Source organism: Gopherus evgoodei, chromosome 12 (genome assembly GCF_007399415.2).
Source record: "Gopherus evgoodei ecotype Sinaloan lineage chromosome 12, rGopEvg1_v1.p, whole genome shotgun sequence".
Lineage (NCBI taxonomy): Eukaryota > Metazoa > Chordata > Testudines > Testudinidae > Gopherus > Gopherus evgoodei.
The window spans coordinates 1,300,138-1,326,267 of record NC_044333.1 but is presented as its reverse complement, the minus strand read 5'-3'; the positions used below and the strand labels follow the sequence as shown (position 1 = coordinate 1,326,267).

The 26,130-nt window shown below is 54.1% G+C and overlaps 1 protein-coding gene across 1 annotated transcript in view; it reads right to left on the bottom strand.

The window, feature by feature from the left end:
• Positions 1-8,800: 8,800 nt before the first annotated feature.
• Positions 8,801-26,130, bottom strand: part of FA2H (fatty acid 2-hydroxylase) — a 74,761-nt gene continuing 57,431 nt past the window's right edge. Inside the window, exons 5-7 of the mRNA XM_030582127.1 lie at positions 21,421-21,593; positions 20,076-20,328; positions 8,801-12,262 (exon numbers count right to left, since the gene is read on the bottom strand). Coding sequence (XP_030437987.1) covers positions 12,183-12,262; positions 20,076-20,328; positions 21,421-21,593 — 506 coding nt within the window. The 3' untranslated portion in view covers positions 8,801-12,182. The remainder of the gene's footprint in view (positions 12,263-20,075; positions 20,329-21,420; positions 21,594-26,130) is intronic.

The window sequence follows — 26,130 nt, the reverse complement described above, 5'->3', positions numbered from 1 at the left end:
ACCACACCCTAGTTCTCATCTGCTGGGGTTCCACTGCCTACAGCTGCTCTGTTTTTTTTCTTTTCTCCCCCACCCATGTGACAGTTCATGCACTCTCTCACAGTCTCAAGTCAGGCACCCAGAAAATGAGGAAGACACGATTAAATCCACAGCCACCTGTGAAAAGTTGGGTTTAAGTGACCTACTCAGTATCCCATAGGAACTCTGTGGCAGAGAGAGGACTAGACTCTAGTTCTCCAGATCAGCGTTCACCTGCTTTAACCATGAGATGCTCCTTTCTCTTCCTGAAAACCCCTGCCTCATTTACCCCTGGCTGCTAGAGGGGCCCAAAGTCCCACCATCCTAGCATATCAAATGGTTGGACTGGTACAAAGCTTACCTCCAAAGTCACTTGCTTTCCTCAGATGGGGCAAACCCATTAGTCCAGCAAGGCCTGGAGGCAGCTCAGTCTGCACCTGGTGGTGGCTGTGGGTAGGGACATGTTGCAAATCCAATTTAGACCAGGAAGTAGTGGGGTGGAGCTAGAGGCCTGATTCTGCCCGCCACAGACCTGAGCCCGCCTACCTATAAATAACAAGAGGTGCTGAGTATGATCTAACCCACATCAGCCCCCACTGTGGTTCATCGTCCCCCTCCGGTTGACCCATGAAATGCCATTTGTGAGTCTGTTACTGAAGCAAAGTTGATAGATCTGGCATTATTGATGTGTGCTTTTAGATCCAGGTTTAGTTCCTGCAGGAGTGTCATTACACTGAGCAGCTCCACTCCCTGCTGACTTCAGGTGCAGTTCTGTGTGCTCAGCACAGCTGCAAACTCTTAGCCACTCCATGCCTCAGTTTCCCCATCTGCAAAACAGGGCTAATATTTAACCCTGTGTGACGTTATTGACAGAATCTGTAACTGTATAGATCACTGTTGCAACCACTGTTATATATTTGCAGCAAATATTGTACAAAGGTTGTCGTGTGAGGTATCTATGGCCAGGCTATGATTGGCTGGTTATAATTATGCTATGCGTATCATTTTTGTAGCTGAAGTTAGGAGTATTGGCTCTATACTGTTTGTATTTCAAACTTGTGCTATGCTTCTGGGTGACATCCGAGGCAAGCTGGTGTCAGCTCTGCCTAGCCTGCTTGATGGCCCATTGAGGATCATCAGCTACACAACTGACCCATTGAGAGAAGGCAGATACATCTTGTGACTCAGCAAGGCATGCAGGGACACCTGTGGACAGAACTCTCAGGTTTTTCCAGGCCAGGTGCTGGACAGCTTGTCTTTGGGACAAAGAAAGCAAAGGCTGCATGGCAAGAGACTGTAAAAAGCTGCTGCAGCAACTCCATCTTGTCTTCAATCCTGCTTCTTACCTCTGGAGGGATTTTGCTACGAACAGAAGCTCTGCACAAAGGACTGATGACTCATCCCAGCGGGGGATGTTCTCCAGAGACCTGATTTGAACCTGCAGCTTAGAACTTTGCCATTGCTGTATGTCATTCATTCCATGTGACCAGTTCTAGCTCTCATCTCCATCTTTTCCCTTTTATGAGTGAATAAACCTTTAGAATTTAGATGCTAAAGGACTGGCAACGGCGTGATTTGTGGGCAAGATCTGATTTGTATATTGACCTGGGTCTGGGACTTGGTCCTTTGGGCTCAGGAGAACCTTTTTTTCTTTTACAGGGGTGTTGGTTTCCATAACCATTTGTCCCCAGGACGAGTGGCACTGGTGGGGATACTGGGAGACTGGAGTGTCCGAGGGAATTGCCTGTGTGACTTGTGGTTGCCCCAGGGGTTTCAAACTCAAATCACCACCAGGGCCACATGACGACTAGTACATTGACCCGAGGGCCACATTTACTGACACATCCCCCCCTCAACCCCGCTGCCCTCGGCCCGGCCCCCACTCCACCCCTTCCATGAAACCCCACCCCAACCCACCTCTTTCCAACCCTTCCGTGCCTCCATTCCAACTCCTTCGAAATCCCCACTCCGGGTTGGGGTGCGGCAGGGGGCTCAGGGCAGTGGATTGGGGTGCAGAAGGGCTGCAGGGTGCAGCAGGGGGCTCAGGGCAGAGGGTCAGGGTGCAAGGTATGGCAGGGGGTCGAGGTGTGGCAGGGGGCTCAGGGCAGTGGGTTGGGGTGCAGAAGGGGTGCAAGGTGTGGCAGGGAGCTCAGGGCAGTGGATTGGGGTGCAGAAGGGGTGTGGGGTGCAGCAGGGGGCTCAGGGCAGGGGATCAGGGTGCAGGGTATGGCAGGGGGTTGAGGTGTGGCAGGGAGATCAGGGCACTGGGTTGGGGTGCAGAAGGGGTGCGGGGTGCAGCAGGGGGCTCAGGGCAGGGGCTCAGGGTGCAGGGTACGGCAGGGGGTTGAGGTGCGACAGGGGGCTCAGGGCAGTGGATTGGGGTGCAGAAGGGGTGTGGGGTGCAGCAAGGGGCTCAGGGCAGGGGGTCAGGGTGCAGGGTACGGCAGGGGGTTGAGGTGCGGCAGGGAGATTAGGGCAGTGGGTTGGGGTGCAGAAGGGGTGCGGGGTGCAGCAGGGGGCTCAGGGCAGGGGCTCAGGGTGCAGGGTACGGCAGGGGGTTGAGGTGCGGCAGGGGGCTCAGGGCAGTGGGTTGGGGTGCAGAAGGGGTGCGGGGTGCAGCAGGGGGCTCAGGGCAGGGGGTCAGGGTGCAGGGTACGGCAGGGGGTTGAGGTGCGGCAGGGGGCTCAGGGCAGTGGGTTGGGGTGCAGAAGGGGTGCGGGGTGCAGCAGGGGGCTCAGGGCAGGGGGTCAGGGTGCAGGGTACGGCAGGGGGTTGAGGTGCGGCAGGGGGCTCAGGGCAGTGGGTTGGGGTGCAGAAGGAGTGCGGGATGCAGCAGGTGGCTCAGGGCAGGGGGTCAGAGTGCAGGGTACGACAGGGGGTTGAGGTGCGGCAGGGGGCTCAGGGCAGTGGGTTGGGGTGCAGAAGGGGTGCGGGGTGCAGCAGGGGGCTCAGGGCAGGGGGTCAGGGTGCAGGGTATGGAATGGGGTTGAGGTGCGGCAGGGAGATCAGGGCAGTGAGTTGGGGTGCAGAAGGGGTGCGGGGTGCAGCAGGGGGCTCAGGGCAGGGGGTCAGGGTGCAGGGTATGGCAGGGGGTTGAGGTGCGGCAGGGAGATCAGGGCAGTGGGTTGGGGTGCAGAAGGGGTGCGGGGTGCAGCAGGGGGCTCAGGGCAGGGGCTCAGGGTGCAGGGTATGGCAGGGGGTTGAGGTGCGGCAGGGGGCTCACGGCAGTGGATTGGGGTGCCGTGCAGGAGGGGTGTGGCAGGGGGTTTGACTGCAGGACGGGTTCGGAGGGGTGGGCGCCGGCCCGACGCGCACCTGGGGCAGGGCAGGCTCCCTGCCTCCCTGCCCTGACCCCGCGCGCTCTGGGAAGCGGCTGGAAAGTGGGGAACTGGAGGTGCAGTGCGCGGTAATGCTGTTGTTTCTGGCATTGCCCCCAGCAGCTCCCATTGGCTAGGAATAGGGAACTGCGGCCAATGGGAGCTGCTGGGGGTGGTGCCAGAAGCACAGCAATCACCCCCCAAAACCCCTGCCCCCGGGTTCTGTTCGCTCCCAGTGCACGTGGGGCCGGAGCTGCGCTAGGGAAACGCTGGGGCAGGGCGGGCGCCGCGTTCCAGACCCCTGGGCTGTCCGGGTGGTTGAGCCCAGAGCCTCTGGCTGGCTGCTTTGGTGCCTGGGTGTGCACAGGACCCCAGCCTGGGGCTGTGACTGCCCTGCCCTGGCACCTCGGTTGGGTCCCACCAGGACTGGCATCCTGACGCCCTGCCAGGGCTGTTGTGCGATGAACTGGTGGTGCTTTGGGAGGGGCTCTGATACCCTGGGGGGTGAACGCCCTTGTAACCCCCATAAGTAAATACGGTGACAACAGCCCAAGAGCCAGGCAGCACCTAGGGTTGGTGCGAGCCAGCATGCACCTCTGAGCCAGGGCACTGGCCTCCTGACCCGAGTCTCCATTCTGGTCCCATTGCCCTGCAGTGTCGGGGGCCTCACGGCTATGGTGTCCCTTGTCTGTGGGAGGTGGCATCCTGCCCCAGGAGCTCACCACATGGTGCCCATGGAGCCGTGACGGGAGGGAGGCTGTGAGGCACCAGCAGGGCTGGGGCTGGGGCTGTGTCGATGGGAGGCTGGGCATTGTGGGGCAGAGAGCCTGGTTGACAAGAATGGATGAGCTGCAAATTGCCCGGTCACTCAAAGATCTTCCCACTGCTGCAGGCTAATGTGGCCATGGCCTGGCTCTGGGGCATCCTTGGTCACATGCTGGCGGGCCATGGCAGAGTAGTGGGATTGGCCCATCTTGCAGTTGCTGGTTAGCAGCTGCTGGGCCATTGTCACCCATGTTCGTCCCTAGAGACATTCATGCAGCTCTGAGCGGAGGGGCCAAGGTGCACAGCTGCACTGGGCAGGATACAGCGCAGGCCCCAGCACCACATGGCTAGTCCAGAGCTCTCAGCTGTGCTGCCCAAACCTGATGGCATAGCCGGGGGTGGGGCCCCCGTCTCAGCTCATGCAGCCTTTGCCATCGGGAGGCAGATGTTTTTTACTGTCCCTACAGCTCCCCCGTCCTTGCCCACAGCCCCACAGGGCAGGAGGGGTAGGCTGAGGGGCGCGCGTGTAGCAGGGTGACCCTGCATCCCCGCAGTGAGGCCGGCCGTTAGCTGGTGACCAAGATACCTGCATCGAGACTGGCGCAAAGAGCCAGGGCCAGTCCAGAGGGAGCAGCATACTTCACAGAGGGAGCTCCCCAGCATGAGTGGCGCCAGGGGGTCTGAGCACACGTCTCCAACCACACCATCCTGCCAGCTGCTGCTCGCCTCCCATAAGCCTCTGGTTTGCTGCCTGGTGGGGATATGCTGCAGGGGCCTGCTCCACTACCAGTCCCCAACCCTGATCCCCCCTGCCATCCTCTATACCCTGCCCAGATGGTGCCGCCTACCCTGGGCTCTGGCTCCCTGAGGCACCAGGCCTGGGGCATCTTCACTTGGTCTAACCACTGGAGTCATTACTCTGCTGGTGAGTGTCCCCGGGCATGGGGCTATCCATGGAGAACATGATCCCAGCTGCGTGGGGGTGAGCTCTGGTGGGACTATGAGAGTGAGGTTCCCCCCCCCCGGAGTAGCTGGGGCTCCAAACAGGCCAGTGGAAGCCCCTGCAGGGTGGGGGAAGGTTGAATGCACACAGCTGCCTCGTTCTGAGGCTAGGTTTGCCAACTTCCTACTCACAAAAAACCGAACACCCTTGCCCTGCCCTCCTCCAAGACTGCCATGTCATGCCCCTTCTCAAAGGCCCTGCCCCTGCTCACTCCATACCCCCTTCCCTCTCCCACTTGCTCATTTTCACCCGCTGCCTCAGGAGGCTAGGGTGTCAGAGGGGGTGAGGGCTCTGGGGTGGGGGGAGAAATTAGGAGTTCAGAGTGCAGAAGGGGGCTCCAAGCTGAAGCAGTGAGATGGGGTGCAGGGAGGGGTGAGGGCTCCGGCTGGGAATGCAGGCTCTGGGATGGGGGTGGGGATTAGTGATTTGGGGTGCAGGAGGGGTCTCCAGGCTGAGGCTGAGAAGTTTAGGATATGGGAGGGGACTCTGGGCTGGGGCAGGGGTGTGTGTGTGCGGGGTCTGGCTGGGGGCATGGGCTCTGATGTGGGGTAAGGGATGATTTGGGGTGCAGGAGGTGGACTCTGAGCTGGGGCTGAGGGATCAGGGCTGGGGCAGGGGATGAGGAGTTTGAGATGCAGGAGGCTGCTCTGGGCTGAGATTGAGGGGTTCAGTGGGCAGGAGGGGGATTAGGGCTGTGGCGGGAGGGAGTGTGAAGGTTCCATCTGGGGATGTGGGCTCTGGGGTGGGGCTAGGGATCAGGGGTTTGGGGTGCAGGAGGGTGCTTTGGACTGGGATCAAGGGGTTCAGAGGGTGGGAGGGGGATCAGGGCTAGGGCAGAGGTCGGGGCCTGGGAAGATGTCAGGGGTGCAGGCTCCAGGCTGCGCTTATCTCAGGCAGCTCCTGGAAGCAGTGGCTTGTCCTCCCCGCCAGCTCCTACATGGAGGCACAGCCAGGTGGCTCTGCGCATTGCCCCGTCCGCAGGAGCCACCCCCACAGCTCCTATTGACCTGGGGACCCAGCCGTGCAGCATGGAGGCTAGCAGCAGGGAGTCCGCTAGCCCCGCACAGTCAACAGCCCTGCCAGCAGTGCTCACTGGAGCCACCAGGATCCCTTTTCGACTGGGTGTTCTGGTCCAAAACTGGACACTTAGTCACGCTATCTGAGGCACCTGCTGCTGGGGAAACTGTGGGGAACGGGGTCACCCACCCATCAGCCAGCACCGGGGATGAGGTTCCCCCTTGGGCAGGAAGTGAAAGGAAACCCTTATTAAAAACCAAATAGCATTAAACATATTGAAGGAAATGGGGTGGGGTAGGCTGGGGATGCTGGGCTTGTGACGAGAGGGTCCAGAGCTCAAGGGAAGGGCAGAATGTGGGTGCTGGGACCAAGGTAGACCAGGAGAGAGGTGCCTGGGCCTGAGGAGTGGGGGCAGAGTGAGGCAGGCAGGAGTCACAGGGTCTAATGCAGGGGTAGAGCATGGGAGGTGAGGGGCTTCGAGCCTGGGTGGGGCAGCACATGGGAGGCAAGGGGAGTTGGGCCTGGGATGGGGCAAAGCATGGGCAGCAGGGTGCACCTGGCCCAGGGTGGGGTGGGGAAGAGCAGAAACTTGCAGGGCTAAACCCTGGGGAAGTTCTGCTCAGCCACTGCAGCCTGCCATGGTGAGAGACTGAGCAGGGACCAAGTGCCACTGCTAACCCCTGAATTGCATGGGGGCCTAGAGAGGGACCAGCCATTGGGTCCCTCTGCCCTATGGGGCAGCTGGTCTGTCAGTGTGTATTGCCATTAACAGGTGAGCTTGATGATGGTTTTTCCCCACTCTCCCAGCACCCTCTAGCTTTCCATGTCAAAACAGATCAGCCCTGTAGCCCCACTGCAGAATCAGTGCTGCTTGCACTAGGTCTAGGATTTGTCCCTTTTAGCGTGTGGTGTAAATACCTGTCCTGCGAGGGTTTAAAGGCAGCTCATGCGTAAGTTAACACTCAGCATCTACCCAGGAGAAAGCTAATGGTTGAGACTGGGACCTGTGAGTGCAGTGCTGCCTAATGGCTAGAGCAGAAGATATGGGCCATCAGGACCTCTGGCTTCTAGTGCTGGCTCTGGCACTGACCTACTGACTCCACGCCAGCGCCGAGCCGTAGCACAATCTCTGGATTGTAGCTTTTCTGTTAGATTCAAACTGCTCAATGCATGTCTGGCCCCTAGGCGGTACCAAGTGTGAATAAAACAAAAGAGAGCCTTGCCATGGCTTTTCCTGCCCCTTCTCGCTCTTCCCCTCTCACTAGTTTTCCAGACTCTTTAAATAATAGATGCCCCCCTCCCCCCACTGTTGTGTCGCTATCCCCACCTTCTGCTGCCTGGGTTGGTAGATTTCCAGGTCAGAAGGGCGGGTCTCTCCTGCAGCATCTCTCCCTCACACCCAGTAATTACTGCATCCAGCCCAGTCACCTGGGATCAAAGTGGAGCATGCCCTTTCGAAAGGCGTTGCTGTGAAGGCCCCACAGGATAGAAAATCCACAGCTACCCCCAACTCCAGCACACAAGAGCCCTGTGTCCAAGGTAAGAAAAAAGCTGCAGCCAGCTGCTTTAGTTACGAGGAGGCAACAGCAGGAGGCAGCCGAGCTCATGGTGCACCTAGCAGCCTGTTCCTGATTCAGGAAGACATTCTGCCATGCCAGTGCCTCGGCTCAGCCATCACAAGGGCACTGGCACACTGCACGGGATGGGCAGGAAGGAGAGGGCTGAGCTGCGAGCAGGTCAGCTGCTGAACTCATTGCACAGGAAAGGGGCCATGGGCTGTTCCCCTGCCCGCTTCACCATGGGGGTGGGTTTGCTTCCATTTCATCCCTCTGCCCTAGTTAGACAGCAGCACTCCCTTGCCCTAGGGCCATCCTGTTAACCAGTGTGGGCTGCCTCTGGTGGCTATTATGAGACACTATAGCCACCACCAGCTGTGCTGAACGCTAGAGGCTGAACCAGTAATTCCCCCTTCAAGCTCCCACTCCAACCCCAAATCCACCACCATGCTGCAGTGCAGGTAGCACCTGCCAGCCAGTTTGCTGGCCTGTGGTCAGCAATTACACGGGTGAGATTCCCCACCGACGTAGCCAGGGTTTCAGACAGGACTGTACTCGGGGTGGTTCACCCTCTTGGTGCTGACGCTGCACTTCACTCTCAGAGCTAGCGTGGGTATGTCTCCGCAAGCTGAAAGTTCAGCTCCAGTGCAGATGTACCCACAGGCTGACTCATGGCTGCTGTTCCCCTCCCCCAGTGATTGGCACAAGTCCAGGGAAAATCTACATACTCCCAACCAATTCATGGCCAATGGGGATGCCCAGAAGTCTGTAGGACATTCAGTTTCCCCAGCTTTGCTAAGAGCTGCTGCCCTGCAGGTGCCATGGCTGAGCGCTCTGCCTTGTCTCAAGGGACAGAGATGGAAGATGGTGAAGTAGGGAAAAAGTCATGGGAAATTCCTTCTAGAATTGCCTGACTGGAGGCATCTGAAACCATGCACCAGCACTGGTAGCTAGGAACCACAGGTAGATGGGACATCATGGGGCTTCAGGCTTGGGTGTGGTCTCTTGTTAAGGTAAACCAGTCTCGGTGCCCCCCTCCAGGCTGAGAGCATCCCAAGATGTATGAAAACTTCCACACACTTCTAAACAATTTTTTCTCAAAATATACAGTTTATTTACAATTATGTCACGTCTACAGTTTTATGGATAATTTTATTTCAAACCTTTCAATGTCAGCAGTAGACATTAGGGAAAAACAAATCATAGGATCATCAAAAATAAGAGGCCTCTTAGCAATTATGTTCATTGGAGTTTAAGTTTCAAGTAGCCAATGTCTACAAAAAACATTAACAGGATAAATCTGGCAAAAAAGATATTGTACACTGGGTTAGAAGGCGGCAAGACACAAAACTGCAAGAGCCTTACCCCTGGCTCAGCTGGGCTCCCCAAGCAACTCCCCCTCACAGCTGGAATCCGCCCCAGATCCCAGCTTAGGGGGGGTGACTTGAAAAAAAAACCCTCTGAAGTGATCTGGTCAATGTCACAAGTGCTACATGCCTCAGATCTTGGGGTGGGGAAGGTAGTGCCAGGGCACGGCCTAGTTTGCAGTACAGGAGCTGTCGTATGTCCAGGGGTTAGTCAGCTGAAGGTTTGTGGCAAGCATGTTAGCAGCAGCTTCCAGACTCAAGGAGCTTATTCAACATCAAAAGTCATGAACACTGCACGATGCTTAACAACAATGGCCCAGATTCCGACGTCGGGGCGGGGGGGTGAGAACTGGACCCCATATGAACACAGTCTCCTCAAGGGAGCAGTCAATGCCATCTTGTGGAGGGAGCTAGCTACACTGTGGGTGCTCCAGCGGGTGCGTGCTCTTTCCCCAAGCTGTGGAGCAAGGTGCTGAATTTGGAAGGAGACGCATGGCAAGGAGACCCGGAGAGCAGCAGGAGACTGCTGGGCTGGCAAGGCAGAGAAAGAGCTAGAGAACACTGCCAGCCGAGGAGGAGCAGAAAGAGTGGGAATGCCTGCAGCAGCCCCAAGAAGGGGAGGGCAGGAAGTGTGGGGTGGGGGCACATTTGCCACTTCATCTATCAGGGCCTGCTGTGCAGCAGATTCCACCTGTGTATCAGTGGCCCACCATGGGGGAGGGGAAGGAAAGTCTCGGGATCCAAGAATCCCCTACCTTGGCAAATCAGCTGTGGACAGTCTGGCCCACCCTGAGAAGGGCAGAGTTCTCAAAGTCCCCTGGCCCCAAACTTAGGACGTAGCAGCACCAGATGTTAAGCTAGTTCTAAGGGGAACGAGACTTCTGGAACTCTGAGCACTCGCCCAGCTGGTGTGTCTCTCCAGGATGGGACTGGCCACAGGTGGCACTCACAGAGAAAGCAGATGGCACCTCTGCTATTGTAAGTCCTGAATCCCATGAGGGGCAGGGTGTGAGCCAGATGCTTCCGAACCTGCCGGCAGCAGACGCAGAAGAAGGGTCTTGGGGTAGGACTCAGGAGAGCCCTGGCAAAGACTGCTGGCTCCATCACTTGCTTTGTGGCCAGATGACCAAGACAAACAAGCTCCTTCTCATTTCCCTCACCCCTCTCCTCCCACCTTACAGGAGGGGGCAGGTAAAGGCATGGAACTGAGAGCCAACGGGAAAGAGGGGAGGAAAATTAAAGACAGCAGCACTATTTTCCTCTTCTACAAGGGAGCCAACAGGCCAAGAGGTGTGCCACAGCACAGAGCGCCCATCAGGGAGTCCCAGTGCCCCACCCGTGTCTGCACTCAGCCACCAGTGCCAGACGCTGGGCAGAACAGGCAGGGCCAATGGAGGCAGGATACAGTGGGTGTTGCCCATCTCCGACAGAGCTGGAAGGGCAGTTCCGGTTCTGCAGGCCGTGCCGTGGCCCAAGAGCTCAGCCTGGCTCAGAGGGGCCCTTAGTGGCTCCTGGAGTCACCGGCATCCATGTTCAAAACACCCCACCTAGCCAGGAAGGACACGGCCATTCTGGAGCCCCAGAGGAAAGCCCATGGCCCCACAACTGGGAAGATCAGATGGGAAAGGAGGGAATTCTGCTCCCAGCAGGCCCTAGGGCGGCCATTCACTGCAGCACCCTCCTCCTCCCTGGACTCAGGGACTCCTAGCTTCCAGTGGGTCTGGCCTGGACAGGCACTGTCCTTCGCTTTGGCTGTTGCAAGGATTTAAGTTGGGGCAGGGAGAACAGATATCCTACCCCCACCCCTAGACACAGGGAAGGGGCCTGAGCAGGGGCAGAAACCGGAGCATCAGTGCTGCAATTCCACTCCCTCTGCCCGCTGAGCCCAGAGAGCTCCCTTCAGCCACAGGCTTCTCTCCACTCAGACACCAAAGCAGGAGATGCGTCAGACTGGCAGTGCAGTGAGCCGGGATACTCTGCCCTCCGGAGAGCAGGCAACCCCTCAGGAAGGGGTTGCGGTCTGCAGGGTTTTGGTGCTGCAGCCCATGCACCTTCTCCGGCATACAGAGCAAGGGCCATAATGGACGGGCTGGTTCCAAGGGGGGACGGTGTCGCAGGCACGATTTTGCCATGTGGCACCAAAGCCAAAAGCTTTGTACCTAACGCGTGTGTGCGCTGGGTGGGCAGGATTCTGACTGCACAGCTAATGCACTGGAGGACAAATGGCAGCACAGGGTCCTCACCTCCCACTGGGCCCCAATTGTCGAGCTGGCTGGAAGCCAGTGTCCAACAGAGCAGCAGCCCCTCCTCCTCTGTGTACTGCCATGCTTTACTTGGAATTAACAAGCCCTTGGGAGTGGGGCCAGCCCCTGGCATTTGGAGAGCTGAAGCATCCATCCCTTCACTCCAGTGCCAACAGCGGGGCTGCATGTGGCTGCCTGCCGAGTCTTCCCCTAAGGCCCACACTCCCTTTTCCCATCTGGAATGGGGAGATGCCACCCATAGAGAATACAGGTCCCAGCATGCAATGCTTCTCTTGACCAGAGCGGCCAGTTCAGCACTGGGCCAGGACAGTCGGATGCAGAATTTAGTGCATCATGGGATCTGAAGTCTCCCTGAGCTGCAGCTCCCCCCCGGAGCTGGTTGCAGCCTGCTCTGGTGTTTACAACACAGGTTGCAAGGATGGTTTAGATGCAGCTCATGACTTGGCAGTTAGTTCTTGTCCCCATTCCTTCCTCCCTCCTTGCTGATGAGCTCAGAGCAAAGAAACCCAGAGCACTTACATAGCAGCCACCTCTTCTCCTGGCGGACTCGCTGCAAACACACAAAGTTACTGCTCCACGCTGAGTGGCATCATTAGAGAACACTGCGTAGATCCCTCTCGGGAGAAATACCTGCCTTTAACTCACAGGCGCCGCTGCCTCTCAGGAGCTGGGCAGAGGCTGTGAGGTCAGAGTGACAGAAGCCAGCAACACAGAGCAGAGTTCTCCCTCCGTGGTCAAGGGGCCTTTACCCCCAGTCATTCAGTTCTGCAAAGGTGGATGCCCCCTCACAACGTCCTGTGCTGGTGGAAGGGGAGGTGGCAGCGTGACACACCAGGGACACAGGAGCCAGATGCCAAGCAGGGGAGCCACGGATGTTAATCCTCTTTCTCAAAGGTTTCCTCTGGGATTAGTGTTTTAAATGGACGGTCCCAAAATCGGCTGGTGATGCCAAAGCCTTGAGGGGGTGGGGGGGGGGGGAAAGAGAGAGAGGCTGTGTGAATTGGCATTCAAAAAATGGTCCCCTGATCTGTCTTACATGGCCTTCATCATTTCCTGTCTCAGCACCTCACCGTCAGTAATGGAGCCTGAGCGATGGGGAGGGTCCCCATTCTACAGCCGGGGAGGCACAGGCTAGAGTTGGGAACTCGCCCAAGGTCCCGCTGGGGCTGAACTGCGAATTGGCCCTGTCCGGCATCCTGCCCATTAGACCCCCACCCCTCTCCTCCTGCCTCAGTCAGTGAGAGCGGAGACACCCAGGGAGCACAGCCAGCCAGGTCATTGTACGGTGACTGCATGCCAGCTGCATTCTGGCTGGAACGCTGCTGCTCCCCAGAGGTGGATTTAGACTAACTGAAGCCACAAGCGGATTCTGAGGCAAGTAACAACCGAAGTGCTGGGCCGCCAAGGTGATGGGAGGAGATTCGGGCCTACACACCTCAGCCCCCAAGTGTGAGCCACCTAGGAGCAGCTGGCAGCCTGAGACTTCTCTGACACAGTGCAAGATTCGGGAGATTCCCCTTGCTCTTGGGACTTGGCAGTGTGAGGGAGAGCTGGCGCCAGGTCTGGGCATTCCCAGAGAATGGTCACCTGGCACAGGCACTGTATGGGCGGCTCCTGTTTGGAAGGGGTTTTCCTGGCTCAGGCAGAGGGAGGGAGAACATTACAGAATTGGCTGCATCTCCCCCCAGCTAGACATTCAGCATGAACAGTGGGGGAAGCTATGACAACAAGCTCTCTGCACCTGTCTGTCATGCTAAATTTCCACCTGCATATTCAGCTGGGTTTTGTAGTGTTCACTTCCTGCCTAAACTGCTGTGTGTATCAGCTGCTGCACTCACAATGGTGGGAAAAGGTGCCATGGCTCAGAAAACTGCACGAGCGCTAGTGCCCCCCCGCCCTCCAAAGCGGGCATGTCTGAGCGCCGTTGAGTGCTGCTCCAAGGGTCATTGCTCCTTTGCTGAGCACAGCACAGCTCTTGGGCACCCTCCAGAGTGTTTGCTCATTTTGCATTTGAAGATATTAAATTTAGCACAGCTCCTCCCATGCTCCAGGCCAATGAGCCCGCTGGGGACCCTGGGTATGTGCTTGATGCAGTAGCACGGACCTGGATACCGGCTAGCAACCCTTCTGTAGCATGTTACCCACAATACCCAATGAATATTCTGCACTGGGCTCTTGCACAGTGCTAGGCCTCCACGCCCCCCACCACTCCCAGTGGAGCAGGCCATATAAGGGACTAATGCCTTGCAGACGGGGAGGAATACCTTTGATCTATGGAATCGTTCCATTTGAAAGAGAGACACTGGTAAGAAGTGAGAGAGTTTTTAAAAATCCCGCACTGGCCTTTAGTAGCTTTTCCAAGAAGGCGGGAGGGGCAGAGCATTTCCAGGGAATTGCATGAGTTTCTGGGAAAAGCCGGAGGGTTTTTATGCACTTCAGAGACTAAAAGCAACCATGGAATGAGAAGCAGAGGCGGGACCAGCTCCCTCCCTCTGGGCCCCAAACGTGTCACCATTAACACAGCCAACCCTCGCCAGCCTGAACCACCCAGGTCTCCTCTAGAACCAGTCCCAGACTGCGAGCGTTGCATGGCACAGAGAAATCCATTCCCTTAGGAGAAGAGAAGAGAACAGAACAGAACAAAGGCTGCCTGCCTGTGGGAGGAGAAAGTGTTTGACAGCCAAGCTATCCTGCATTCATGACAACAAAAGCTACCTGCACACAGTACTTTTCTCCTAGGAAACCAGGCAGAGAGATATGCTTGTTTGGAGACCTCACCCTCTCCTCAGAGGATGGATGTAGACTTATCAGCATGGTTTTAGGGTGCCTGTTCTTTGGTGACAGTGTAGCCTTGGGAAAGTCACTTAATCCCAGTGTGCCTCAGTTTCCCTGTCTGGAAAATGGAGATAACCATTGTGCTCCTGAGCCAATGATCACTGGAGAAGCGGAAAGGGGTATCCTGGATCCTGACCTTTCCACCAGCCTGAGGCATTTGGGATGTGCCTCTCCATCTGCATAGTCTGGAGGCAGCTCAGGGAGCACGTCCTCAGTGGCTAATGGAAGAGGAAGATGCCAAGAGCCCAGGGCTGGTCAGATAATGCTGGCTAGGCAACGCCAACAGATATAAGCCTCACACTCCATGCCGCAGGTAAATCTGAGCTTTCATTTCTGTAAGAACTTTTCACCCTAATGAAACAGTGGCAGGGTACATCAACAGTGCACCCCACTGGCAGCAGCACGTCGGGTATGTGTAGTTACACACCACACTGTGATGTGTAGCTACATGTGTCAGTGAAAGGCTCTGGCATGGGGGACGTAGCGAGGAAATGCTCCGGCACTGGAAGCATCTACACTGCTCTTTGTACTTGGGCTAGCTGGGCATTCAGTGTATGTGCTCACCACGTCACTCTAAGGAGTGCTCAGAATAGACATATCCTCGGAACTTTTAACAAAAATGTGTTGAGGATGCAGAAGCCACAATTACTTCTCCCACCACTGAAATGCAGCCACCTCTGAGGAAGAGAGTGCAGCAGCAGATGCACACAGCAGTTTAGCAGGAAGCGAAGTCTACAAAAACCCAAGCAAAAGGTACAGGTGGAAATTTAGCATGACAGGGGAGTTTCAACAGGTCATTGGAGCCAACACCCTGACCCCTGCCTAACATTTAAACAGGCACTTTAATTACCAGAATAGTCAGGACTTGCATTACACCCCATCAGAAAGGCTACAAGCTCAGGGGGACAGTGCCCTTAGCACTGCTGCATTTTAGTGCCAATTCAGAAAGCAGCAGCCACTTCTTAAAACCTTTGGACTCACTTCTCAGCACCTAGATTTTCCCACCCACATACGTGTCAAGCCATTGCAGAGCTGCAGCTGACTAGATGGCTTAAGTTTCTAATAAAGAGGAACAAAGAAGTGTGCTGCTTGCCTGGAGCTAGAATCCAGGATGTGATGGAGAGTTTGCCGAGACTGATCAAGCCCTCAGACCACTACCCCTTTCTGCTTCTCCATGTGGGCACCAATGATACTGCTAAGAATTGACCTTGAGCAGATCACTGTAGACTACGTGTCTCTGGGAAGAAAGATAAAGGAATTTGAGGTGCAAGTCGTGTTCTCGTCCATCCTCCCTGTTGAAGGAAAAAGACCCAAGTAGGGACCTGGGAATTGTGGAGGTGAATGCGTGGTTATGCAGGTGGTGTCGGCGAGAGGGCTTTGGATTCTGGGATGCTGTTCCAGGAAGAAGAAGGATTGCTAGGAAGAGATGGGCTCCACCTAACGAAGAGAGGGAAGAGCATCTTCGCAGGCAGGCTGGCTAACCTAGTGAGGAGGGCTTTAAACTAGGTTCGCTGGGGGATGGTGACCTAAACCCAGAGGTAAGTTGGGGAGTGGGATACTGGGAGGAAACACAAGGAGGAGGGTACAAGATGAAAGCCTCCTGATTCATACTGAAAAAGTAGGGCAATCAGCTAGTTATCTTAGGTGTAGGTACACGAACGCAAGAAGCCTGGGAAACAAACAGGAAGAAATGGAAGTCCTGGCACAGTCAGGGAACTATGATGTGATTGGAATAACAGAGACTTGGTGGGGCAGTTCACATGACTGAAGCACTGTCTTGGATGGGTATAAACTGTTCAGGAAGGTCAGGTATGGGAGAAAGGGTGGAGGAGCTGCATTGTAAGTAAGAGAGCGGTGTGATTGCTCAGTGCTCCAGTTTGAAACTGGAGAAAAGCCTGTTGAGAGTCTTTGGGTTAATTTTAGATGCGAGAGCAACAAGGGTGATGTCGTGGTGGGCGTGTGCTAGACCACCAGACCAGGAGGATGAGGTAGATGAGGCTTTCTTTGGACAACTAATTGAAGTTTCCAGGTCACAGGCTCTGGTTCTAATGGGGGACTTCAATCACCCTGACATGCTGGCTGAGCAATACAGCAATGCACAGACAATCCAGGAAGTTTCTGGAGTGTGTTGGGGACAACTTTCTGGTACAAACGCTGGAGGAACCGACTAGGGGCCGTGCTCCTCTTGACTTACTGCTTACAAACAGGGAAGAATTGGCAGGGGAAGTAGAAGTGGGTGGCAACCTAGGCAGCAGTGACCATGAGATGGTTGAGTTCAGGATCCTGACAAAAGGAAGAAAGGAGCGTAGCAAAATACGGACCCTGAACTTCAGAAAAGCAGACCGACTCCCTTAGGGAGCTGAAGGGCAGGATCCCCTGGGAAGCTAATATGAGGGGGAAAGGAGTCCAGGAGAGCTGGCTGTATTTTAAAAAAGCCTGATCAGGGGTGCCAGAACAAACCAACCCGAAGTGCAGAAAAATTAGCAAATATGGCAGGCAATCAGCTTGGCTTAACAGTGAAATCTTTGGTGAGCTTAAACTCAAAAAGGAAGCTTACAAGAAGTGGAAATTTGGACAGATGACTAGGGAGGAGTATAAAAATATTGTTTGAGTATGCAGGGGTGTAATCAGGAAGGCCAAAACACAACTGGAGTTGCAGCTAGCAAGGGATGTGAAGGGTAACAGGAAGGGTTTCTACAGGCATGTTAGCAGCAAGGTGGTGGTCAGGGAAAGTGTGCGTCCTTTACTAAATGGGGGAGGCAACCTAGTGACAGATGATATGGAAAAAGCTGAAGTACTCAATGATTTTTTTGCCTTGGTTTTCACAGACAAAGTAAGCTCCCAGACTGCTGCACCAGACAACACAGTATAGGGAGGAGGTGAGCAGCCCTCAGTGGTGAAAGAACAGGTTAAGGACTATTACAAAAAGCTGGACGTGCACAAGTCCATGGGTCCAGATCTAATGAATCCAAGGGTGCTGAGGGAGTTGGCTGATGTGATTGCAGAGCCATTGGCCATTATCTTTGAAAACTCGTGGCGATCAGGGGAGGTCCCGGACAATTGGAAAAAGGCAAATGTAGTGCCCATCTTTTAAAACGGGAAGAAAGAAAACCTGAGGAACTACAGACTGGCAGCCACACTTCAATCCCTGGCAAAATCATAGAGCAGGTCCTCAAGGAAACCATTTTGAAGCATTTGGAGGAGAGGAAGGTGATCAGGAACAGTCAGCATGGATTCACCAAGGGCAAGTCATGTCTAACCTACCTGATTGCCTTCTATGAGGAGATAACTGGCTCTGTGAATATGGGGAGAGCAGTGGATGTGATATATCTTGACTTTAGCAAAGCTTTTGATATGCTCTCCCACAGTATTCTTGACAGCAAGTTAAAGAAGTATGGGCCGGATGAATGGACTATAAGGTAGATAGAAAACTGGCTAGATTGTCACGCTCAATGGGTAGTGATCAAATCGCTCCATATCTAGTCGGCAGCCAGTATCAAGAGCAATGCCCCAGAGGGTCGGTCCTGGGGCTGGTTTTGTTCAGCATCTTTACTAATGATCTGGATGATGGGATTAATTGCACCCTCAGCAAATTTGCAGATGACACTAAACTGGGAGGAATGGTAGATACGCTAGAGGATAGGGACAGGATACAGAGGAACCTAGACAAATTAGAGGATTGTGCCAAAAGAAATCTGATGAAGTTCGACAACAAGGACAAGTGCAGAGTCCTGCACTTAGGAAAGAAGAATCCCAGGCACCGTTACAGGCTGGGGACCGACTGGCTAAGCAGCAGTTCTGCAGAAAAGGACCTGGGGATTACAGTAGATGAGAAGCTGGATATATGAGTCAGCAGTGTGCCCTTGTTGCCAAGAAGGCCAACAGCATATTGGGCTGCATTAGTAGGACCATTGCCAGCAGATCGAGGGAAGTGATTATTCCCCTCTATTCAACACTGGTTAGGCCACATCTGGAGTATTCTGTCCTGTTTTGGTCCCTTCATTACAGAAGGCATGAGGATAAATTGGAGAGAGTCCAGTGGAGGGCAATGAAAATGATTAGGGGGCTGGGGCACATGACTTATGAGGGGAGGCTGAGGGAACTGGAGTTATTTAGTCTGCAGAAGAGAAGAGTGAGGGGGGTTTGATAGCAGCCTTCAGCTACCTGAAGGGGGGTTCCAAAGAGGATGGAGCTCAGCTGTTCTCAGTGGTGGCAGATGACAGAACAAGGAGTAATGGTCTCACGTTGCAGTGGGGGAGATTTAGGTTGGATATTAAGAAACTCTTTTTCACTAGGAGGGTGGTGAATCACTGGAATGGGTTCCCTAGGGAGAAGGTGGAATCTCCTTCCTTAGAGGTTTTTAAGGTCAGGTTTGACAAAGCCCTGGCTGGGATGATTTAGTTGGGGATTGGTCCTGCTTTGAAAAGGGGGTTGGACTAGATACCTCCTGAGGTCCCTTCCACCCCTGACATTCTAGGACTCTGTGATTATTTAAATCCACCCAGCCTCTACATTACCATAGCTTTTTTTACAGACTTAAAATCCTCCCACGTTCAGAAGTCATGGCTGAACGCACCACTTTAACTCTGCCCTCATGCACCAATAGAATCTCACAAGCTCAACTTCATCTCACATACTAGTGTTCTGGTCACAAGGAAAAACCTTCTACAAATTTCTGGTCAGGGGCGGCTCTAGCTTTTTTGCTGCCCCAAGCACAGCACTCAGGCAGCCTTCAGTGGCCTGCCTGTGGGAGGTCCGCCGGTCCCACGGCTTTGGCGTACCCGCCACCAAACTGCCGCCAAATCCGCAGCCTGACGGCTACCCTTACAGTGACCAGCAGGCCGCCCCCTGCAGCTTGCCGCCCTAGGCACGCACTTGGAGAACTGGTGCCTGGAGCCGCCGCTGTTTCAGGTACACATGTGCATCTGTGCACAGTCCCCGTTACCTATGTCTGCACACACAAGGAAGTAGTTAAGGTTTGTTTCAAATGTAAAAAGCTCTGAAATAGGATTCTTGGTAGACTAGGAAGCATCTGTTTGCAACTGATTCAAATTAATTTTTTGCATATGTTGGTATGTGATTGTAGAGTATTACATCTGCACATTTAATAAATCAAAGTAAGTTTCCTGACTCAAGTACACAACTTGCCTTAATCAAGGCACATACAAACAGGGGCAGAGTTAAGGCTCGGTAGTCAGCCATATGCACTGGAATTTCCTGAGCTTGATTTCAGCCCCCCTGATTAACAGCAAGTTTGAAGAAAGTGAATCAAGAGGGGGAAAAGCGTCCCACACTTTCTTCAAATGTCAGACAGTAACTGGAGGAAAACAGAGACTGACAAGAGAACACACCACCACCATTTACAAAGCCACACTGGGGTGGCGTACACGTCTGTGCCATTACCGTCAGGCTGGATCTTCTCCGCTGCATGCGTAAACCTCCTGGGAACTCAAAACTGGGAGCAGGCTTTTAATCAGATGGGCCTAACTTTAGGTACCCAAGGCCATGTTTAGGCACCACAATAAGATGGTTGCTGAGAACTTGCAGCTTTTCTTGTCCTTGGGAGGGGCTGCCACGGCTCAACATATGTGAGGATCAGGCCACTTTTTTCTTTTTCGGTGCCCAAGGCCACATTTATTTAGACAGTCAGGCCCTTGTGATTAAAAGCATGGGCCCAGTTTTAAGTCTCCAGGAGATTTATGCACACAGGAGCGGAGCTCCAGCTGACTCAGAGGAGAAGAGCAAAGCCTGGGGCGGGTTATGAGACAAATGATGGTTCAGAGACACGTCACCACACGCCCCAAGGCATGGATGATGCAGCCCTAATGAGCATAGTCTGACCTGCTGTCTCAGCTCCCCAGGGGTTACCAGTGTTCACCGGTCACATGTCTGATCTGAGGGGGCAGCAGGAAGGAAGAGAAAGGGGCAAGTACCTGATTTTTGGTGTTCGAAGTGGTGCTTCACGTGATAAGCCTTCAGCCCATACAGGTAGGTGCCTTTCTTTGGCGAGCCGTAGTGCAGGTAGTAATGAGTCATGTCGTAGACAACATAACCAAACAGCCCGCCGACAAACATGGACATGCCAACTGCTTCAGGCAGAAGCAGGCGCAAGAGGGTGTAGAAAAACCCAATCACCAGCGATGCAGGCACAGGAGGGAAGACCAGACGGGAGCTGTCAAACGGAGACTGGAGGCAGAGAAGTACAATGGACAAGATGAGTTCCTAGCGTGTTTAAGGAACCCAGGTGCGATACTCTCCTGGTTCACGTGACCCGGAGAGAGAGGGGGCTATGTGAGCAATTACCATCAGATCAGAAGCTACAAATACGTCTGCCTCTGCTCTCGGGGTCTACAAACAGCTATTGTGGAACCTCTGACCAGTCAAAGGAGCTGTGTTTAAGGCATTATGAGTGAGCTTCCAAGCAACGTCAGAAGCATCTACAAGCGCCTGTTGGGGTGTTAGGTTGGCTACGACGGCCAGCTCCACCTTTCAGGGGGTTAGAGTTCTTCTAGTTGCAGCAGTGGCCACTTCTAAAGCTACTTTGCCACTGTTCCCAACCCTAACAGAGCTAGAGGTTGCCAAGGCAGCTCAGGTGCCCACAGAAGGGTAAGTTTGTTAAAAGCTACTTTTAACCATCTAAGTTTCAACCTGGTCAGACCCCTACCCAGTGCAGATTGGCCCAGCTCCTTTGAGCTCAGTCGAGTGATGTTGATTTCCTCCAGCCAAGAAGCTGGCACCGCATTCATGGATTTGGGATATTACATTCACAAATCAACTCACCCAATTTCTAGTTACCCAACAAGTCTCAGGGCTTCTGCATTTCCCATCACTAGTGCTAAAGCATCTACTGTTGTAGAAGGGATGTAGCACCTCACCCTGCTTTGAGTCATTGAGAAACACAACCCTGCGTCAGCAGCCTTCGCTAAAGCGTTTGCAGTCACCATTGAGAAATTCTAGGCAAATGCCCCTACATCTGGCGTCTTGCTGCATACGGCTTGCCATGCCATGTGCCAAGAGACTGGCAGGCTGCCGCTGGAGCTGGTCCTGTGCGTGTCTAAGCACGGCTCCGCAACTTCGGTCAGACCTTGAATTTTAGCTTTTGTGGCAAGGCTGTTGCTCTGGGCAAATCTAATAGCACTGGGTGGTGCTCCTTTCCTAATCAGAGAGATGCCACAAATCACACTGACATGCATGACTAATTCCCATGTCTGAGGTTGTTCTCTCCAGAGATCTGTTGTGCCACTCCCTACATTGCAAGCAGGGGTGAGCACTACTCACCTTGTGATGCTGGCCATGCAACAAGAAATGCAGTGTGATGAGATAATAGTTACTAGCAGGTGGCTTCATGTGGAAGAGAAAGCGATGGATGAGATACTCTATTAAGGACCACAGGAACATTCCCAGCATGAAGATGAATGGGAAGAAGTACTTGTGCACAGGGATGGAGTACTCTATGCGACAAAGAGACATGCAGCTATCAGCAACCATGCAGCACTACCACGGCTAGCGAGCAAGACGGGATCACGTCACGTGTCACTGCTTCTTTCACGTTTACTTTGTGCTTCCCAGATTTATTGTATTTCCTCTTTAGCAGCTTCAGACATATCCACCCAGACCCTCTAGGAGGGCCCAGAGTCTCCTCTCCTCTCCCCTGCCAGCCAGGCTCTTTTCTGGCAACAAGCTAGCCTTACTGTTAAAGCCCGTCAATCCTTGACTCGGCCACTGCAAACACCTCCAGTGCCTCAGTTCTCCACTCTCCAAATGCTACAGTCAAGATTCTCCCCCCAGCCCCCCCGGAGCAACACTGACCATGTCCACCCACCTCGTCCCCCTCAGATGCCTTCAGTGATCTCCACTCCTTCCATATCTCCTCCTCTCTCCAGACTCCGCCTAACTCACCCCATCTCTTCCCTCACACCTCTGCTTCCTGCACCCTTTGGCTCCTTCACCCCCTCCTAACTTCTTGATATCCCTCGCACTGGAAAGGGCCAGAGCCCCTCTGAATCTGCTTGCAGCAGCAGAACCACCATCTGTACCATGGAGTTTCCCAGCAAAGACTAAACCTCCCACCCTCCAATCAGATTTTTCATTGAGCAGCTGATGCTTCTGTCATCGTCTTCTGTGTATTTAAAGGGAAGATTGCGTGGAGGCTGCTGCCAGGCGGGAGTGCGTTCCCATTGTTCTACAGACGGATCTGCCTCTATCAGGACACTGTGCACTAGGTAGAGAACATCAATGGGATGGCTGTTTTCCCATGGCATGGCTCAAACTTGCCTCTTTGTATGATCCCCAGTCATTTACTCTGCAGAAGCAAAGCCAGATTCTTGGGGTGTGTGTATGTGTGTGTGTGGTGGGGGGGATGTTCACTGGAGAGGAAAGCCAGCTAGCATGAGAGTCCCTAGCACTTGGGCCATGTGGTGCCTACCCGCTTCCCCACTAAACGCTGCTGTAGCTGGTACTTCTAGTGATGCACGATTCATGCAGCCTTCAGTCTCAGCCTGGAGTATGCACCTATGCTGCCGCCCTGCCCCCAACCCCATTCCCTAGGGGATGCCTTCTGCAGACAGTAGTGCTTACTGAAAAAGGAACAAGAAAACACGCCCCCCGCCCCCCCGACTGTTCAACTTGCTACCACCTGAGGCCAGGAATTTACTACTGGTTTGACACTTTAGATCTTTAAAATGAGCACGACAAGCCCCCTCTCTTGTGACTGACAGTCTGTCATGGGTCAGGCCTCAGACAACGGCACAGAAGATCCACAATTAGCTTTTGAGGGGTGGGGGGAAGAAGGGGAGAAAGCCTCACCCCAGAACAAATCAGTTGCACGGGTGACTCTCTCCAAGCGTGTCACAGTGCAAGGGGGAAGCGCTCTCCCTAACCCATCTGAGAGCACAGCAGAGTGAACACTGCAGTGGGCAAGGGGGCACCAATAGATACATGTTAGGAAGTCTGCCTAGCATCACAAAGCCTTGACAAGGGCTGCTTCTGCCCCTCCTGGCTGGCTCCTAATGCAGGGAGTTCGGATCCTCTTGACAGTTGAAGATCTAGCTACAGGTTTGACTGGACTTCCTGAGTTCTGCATCACAGGCTGTTTGCACCAACCTTTTCCTGGCCTCATGGTCTTTTCACCACAGCTTAATTTCACACCTGCCCTTCTCACGCTCTGCCCCTCTACCCCATCCCTCTCACCCCCCCATCCCTGCTCTTTCCATTTAGCTGATCCCCGCCTCACTCAACCCCAGCCCCTAAAATAATAAAAATCACAGCATTATCCTGCTCTTTGCTGCCATCGCACTGTTCACCCGGCTCGCTGTTCTACCCTTTCCCCACCCGTGTCTGCCTGGTCTATTTCGGTTTTAAGTGCTGCAGGGCAGGGACTGTCAGCTATGTGTTTGTACAGCACCTGGCACAGTGGGGGCCTGTTCTTAGCTGGCCCTTAGGCACTGCTGTCAGAAACGTGATTATGCATAAAAAAGGCACAAAGGCTGGCTGGGAGTGGGGCACAGAGGCAGCACTTCAAGTTACTTGAGACTAGTTTTAAAAAAAAGAAAAACAAAAAAACAAAAAAACAAACCCCCTCACACCTAGATTCTAAGTTGAAGATGTCCCTTTAAGACCCCAGCTAACAGCATTGGACAGTGATCTGCTCCAAATGCAGTGCCCCCTCTAGCCCATTGAGCTGCACCCGTGCCACCATGGCAGGCTCTGGTGGGACACGGCCACATGAGTGGAGGAGGAGAAGGAGATTCTCCCTCTCCCGCCGTTCACTCAGCCCTGGACACAGCCAACACCGGTACCAAATGGCATCTCCAAAGGAATGCAGCTCAGGGGAGGAAAACAGCACATTAGAAACAAAGGCAGCAACATGCTCTGGCTGCAATTGTTGCTGGCAGGAGGGTGGCCAGTGGGGGATTTCACACAAACAAGCCACACACTGTGCGAGGTCTGTCCAGTGCCAGCAGCACTGAGGGCGCTGGACAGACAACCTTACAGGGCTACAGACTGACAGCGCTGGCCATTTCTTTTGCTTCCATTCAGCTCCAAAGTGGTGGCTGTGCGCCCCCCGTGGGTGCGACCCCTGCTGGAACGGGGGCTGTTCCCCTTGCCATGGTGGGGGGCTTGGCTGGCAGTCCCCCACTACGGGGCTCCATTCCTCCTCCTACCTAGCCCTGTCCCCCGGTTATTTTTAGTAAAGTCATGGACAGGTCACGGGTTTTATGAAAGTCTGGGTATTGCCTGTGATCTGTCCCTGACTTTTTACTAAAAAAAACCATGATAAAACCTTAGCCTTAACTAGGAATCACCAGCAATTCACAGACGCCTTTGGCGGGCCAGGCTTTGATGTCTGGACACCTATAGCCCTTCAAATCTGGAGAGACTCAATATCTATCTGACACCAGGATGGTTCCATTTCAGACACATGAATGCAGAGAGGGCCAGAAAAAAAATTCAGGGCATGAGAGCCAGGGTTTCCGAGACTAGAGTCAGTGACTTTTTTTTTTTAAATCGTTGGACTGGGAGCAAATATCAGCGGCACAGTGATCTGCCACCCTGGCAAAGAGCCAAGGTCTGCTCTGGGGACCCCACCATCTGAGATGAGGGAGCAGCAAGCCACTAGCAGAAACAGTCATGAAGACCCCCCCCCCCCCCCGCATTTAGTTAGAAACATAGCTAAAGATGGCGAGTGCATCTCTGTTACACTAACGGTACCTCCATACTGAAGCTGGGAGGGGTAATCTGCAGCTCGGGGAGCTGTACGCATGCTGGCTGCTGGAGCTAGTTCATGGGCAGTGGGCCCACTAGCCACACAAATACATACCCAGACTCAGACTCCAAAGCTAGCAGGGACCATCATGACTAGGGGGCTGGAGCATATGACTTATGAGGAGAGGCTGAGGGAACTGGGATTGTTTAGTCTGCAGAAGAGAAGAGTGAGGGGGGATTTGATAGCTGCTTTCAACTACCTGAATGGAGGTGTCACGGAGTGTGGGGAGCCCAGTCCTGCACCCCTCTTCCTGAGACCCACAGTGACTCTCTGCCAGCCAGTAAAACAGAAGGTTTATTGGACAACAGGAACACAGGTTACAGCAGAGCTTGCAGGCACAGTCAGGACCCCTCCATCGAGTCCTTCTGGGCTTTCAGGGTGCTTGGATCCTAGCTAGGGTACCCTGAATTCTGCCCACACAGCCCCAAGCCCAAACAAACTGCTTCCCTCCTGCCACTCCCTTCCTTTGTTCCACTTCCCGGGCAAAGGTGTTGACCTTTCCCCTCCCTTACCTAGCTCAGGTTACAGGCCCTGGCATCGTCCATCCCCTAAAGTCCTCCCCTGCTCTCCCACTCCCCACACAGACAGCCCCTACTCCACCACATCTCTCCCCCCTTCGAGACTGAACTGAGCGGGGTCACTCTGCCCAGTGACCTGGGGAAGTTCAGGGCCCCCTCTCCGGGACAGGGGGTTCCAAAGAGGATGGCTCTATACTGTTCTCAGTGGTAGCAGATGACAGAACAAGGAGCAGTGGTCTCAAGTTGCCGTGGGGGAGGTCTAGGTTGGATGTTAAGAAACTTTTTCACTAGGAGGGTGGTGAAGCACTGGAATGGGTTACCTGGGGAGGTGGTGGAATTATCTTCCTTAGAGGTTTTTAAGGACAGGCTTTACAGAGCCCTGGCTGAGATGATTTAGTTGGGAATTGGTCCTGCTCTGAGCAGGGGGTTGGACTAGATGACCTCCTGAGGTCCCTTCCAACTCTGATATTCTATGATCATTTAGTCTGACCTCCTGCACATCGCAGGCCACAGAACCTCACCCACCCACTCCTGCAATAGACCCCTAAACTCTGGCTGAGTCACCGTCATCCTCAAATCATGGTTTAAAGAATTCAAGTTACAGAGACTCCACCATTTACAGGGTCAGACGGGATTGTACTTGGGTGCCTGCTACTATTTTTAGCATGGCAGTTCCAGCAGAGCTAGCATGTGTACTTCTCCCCA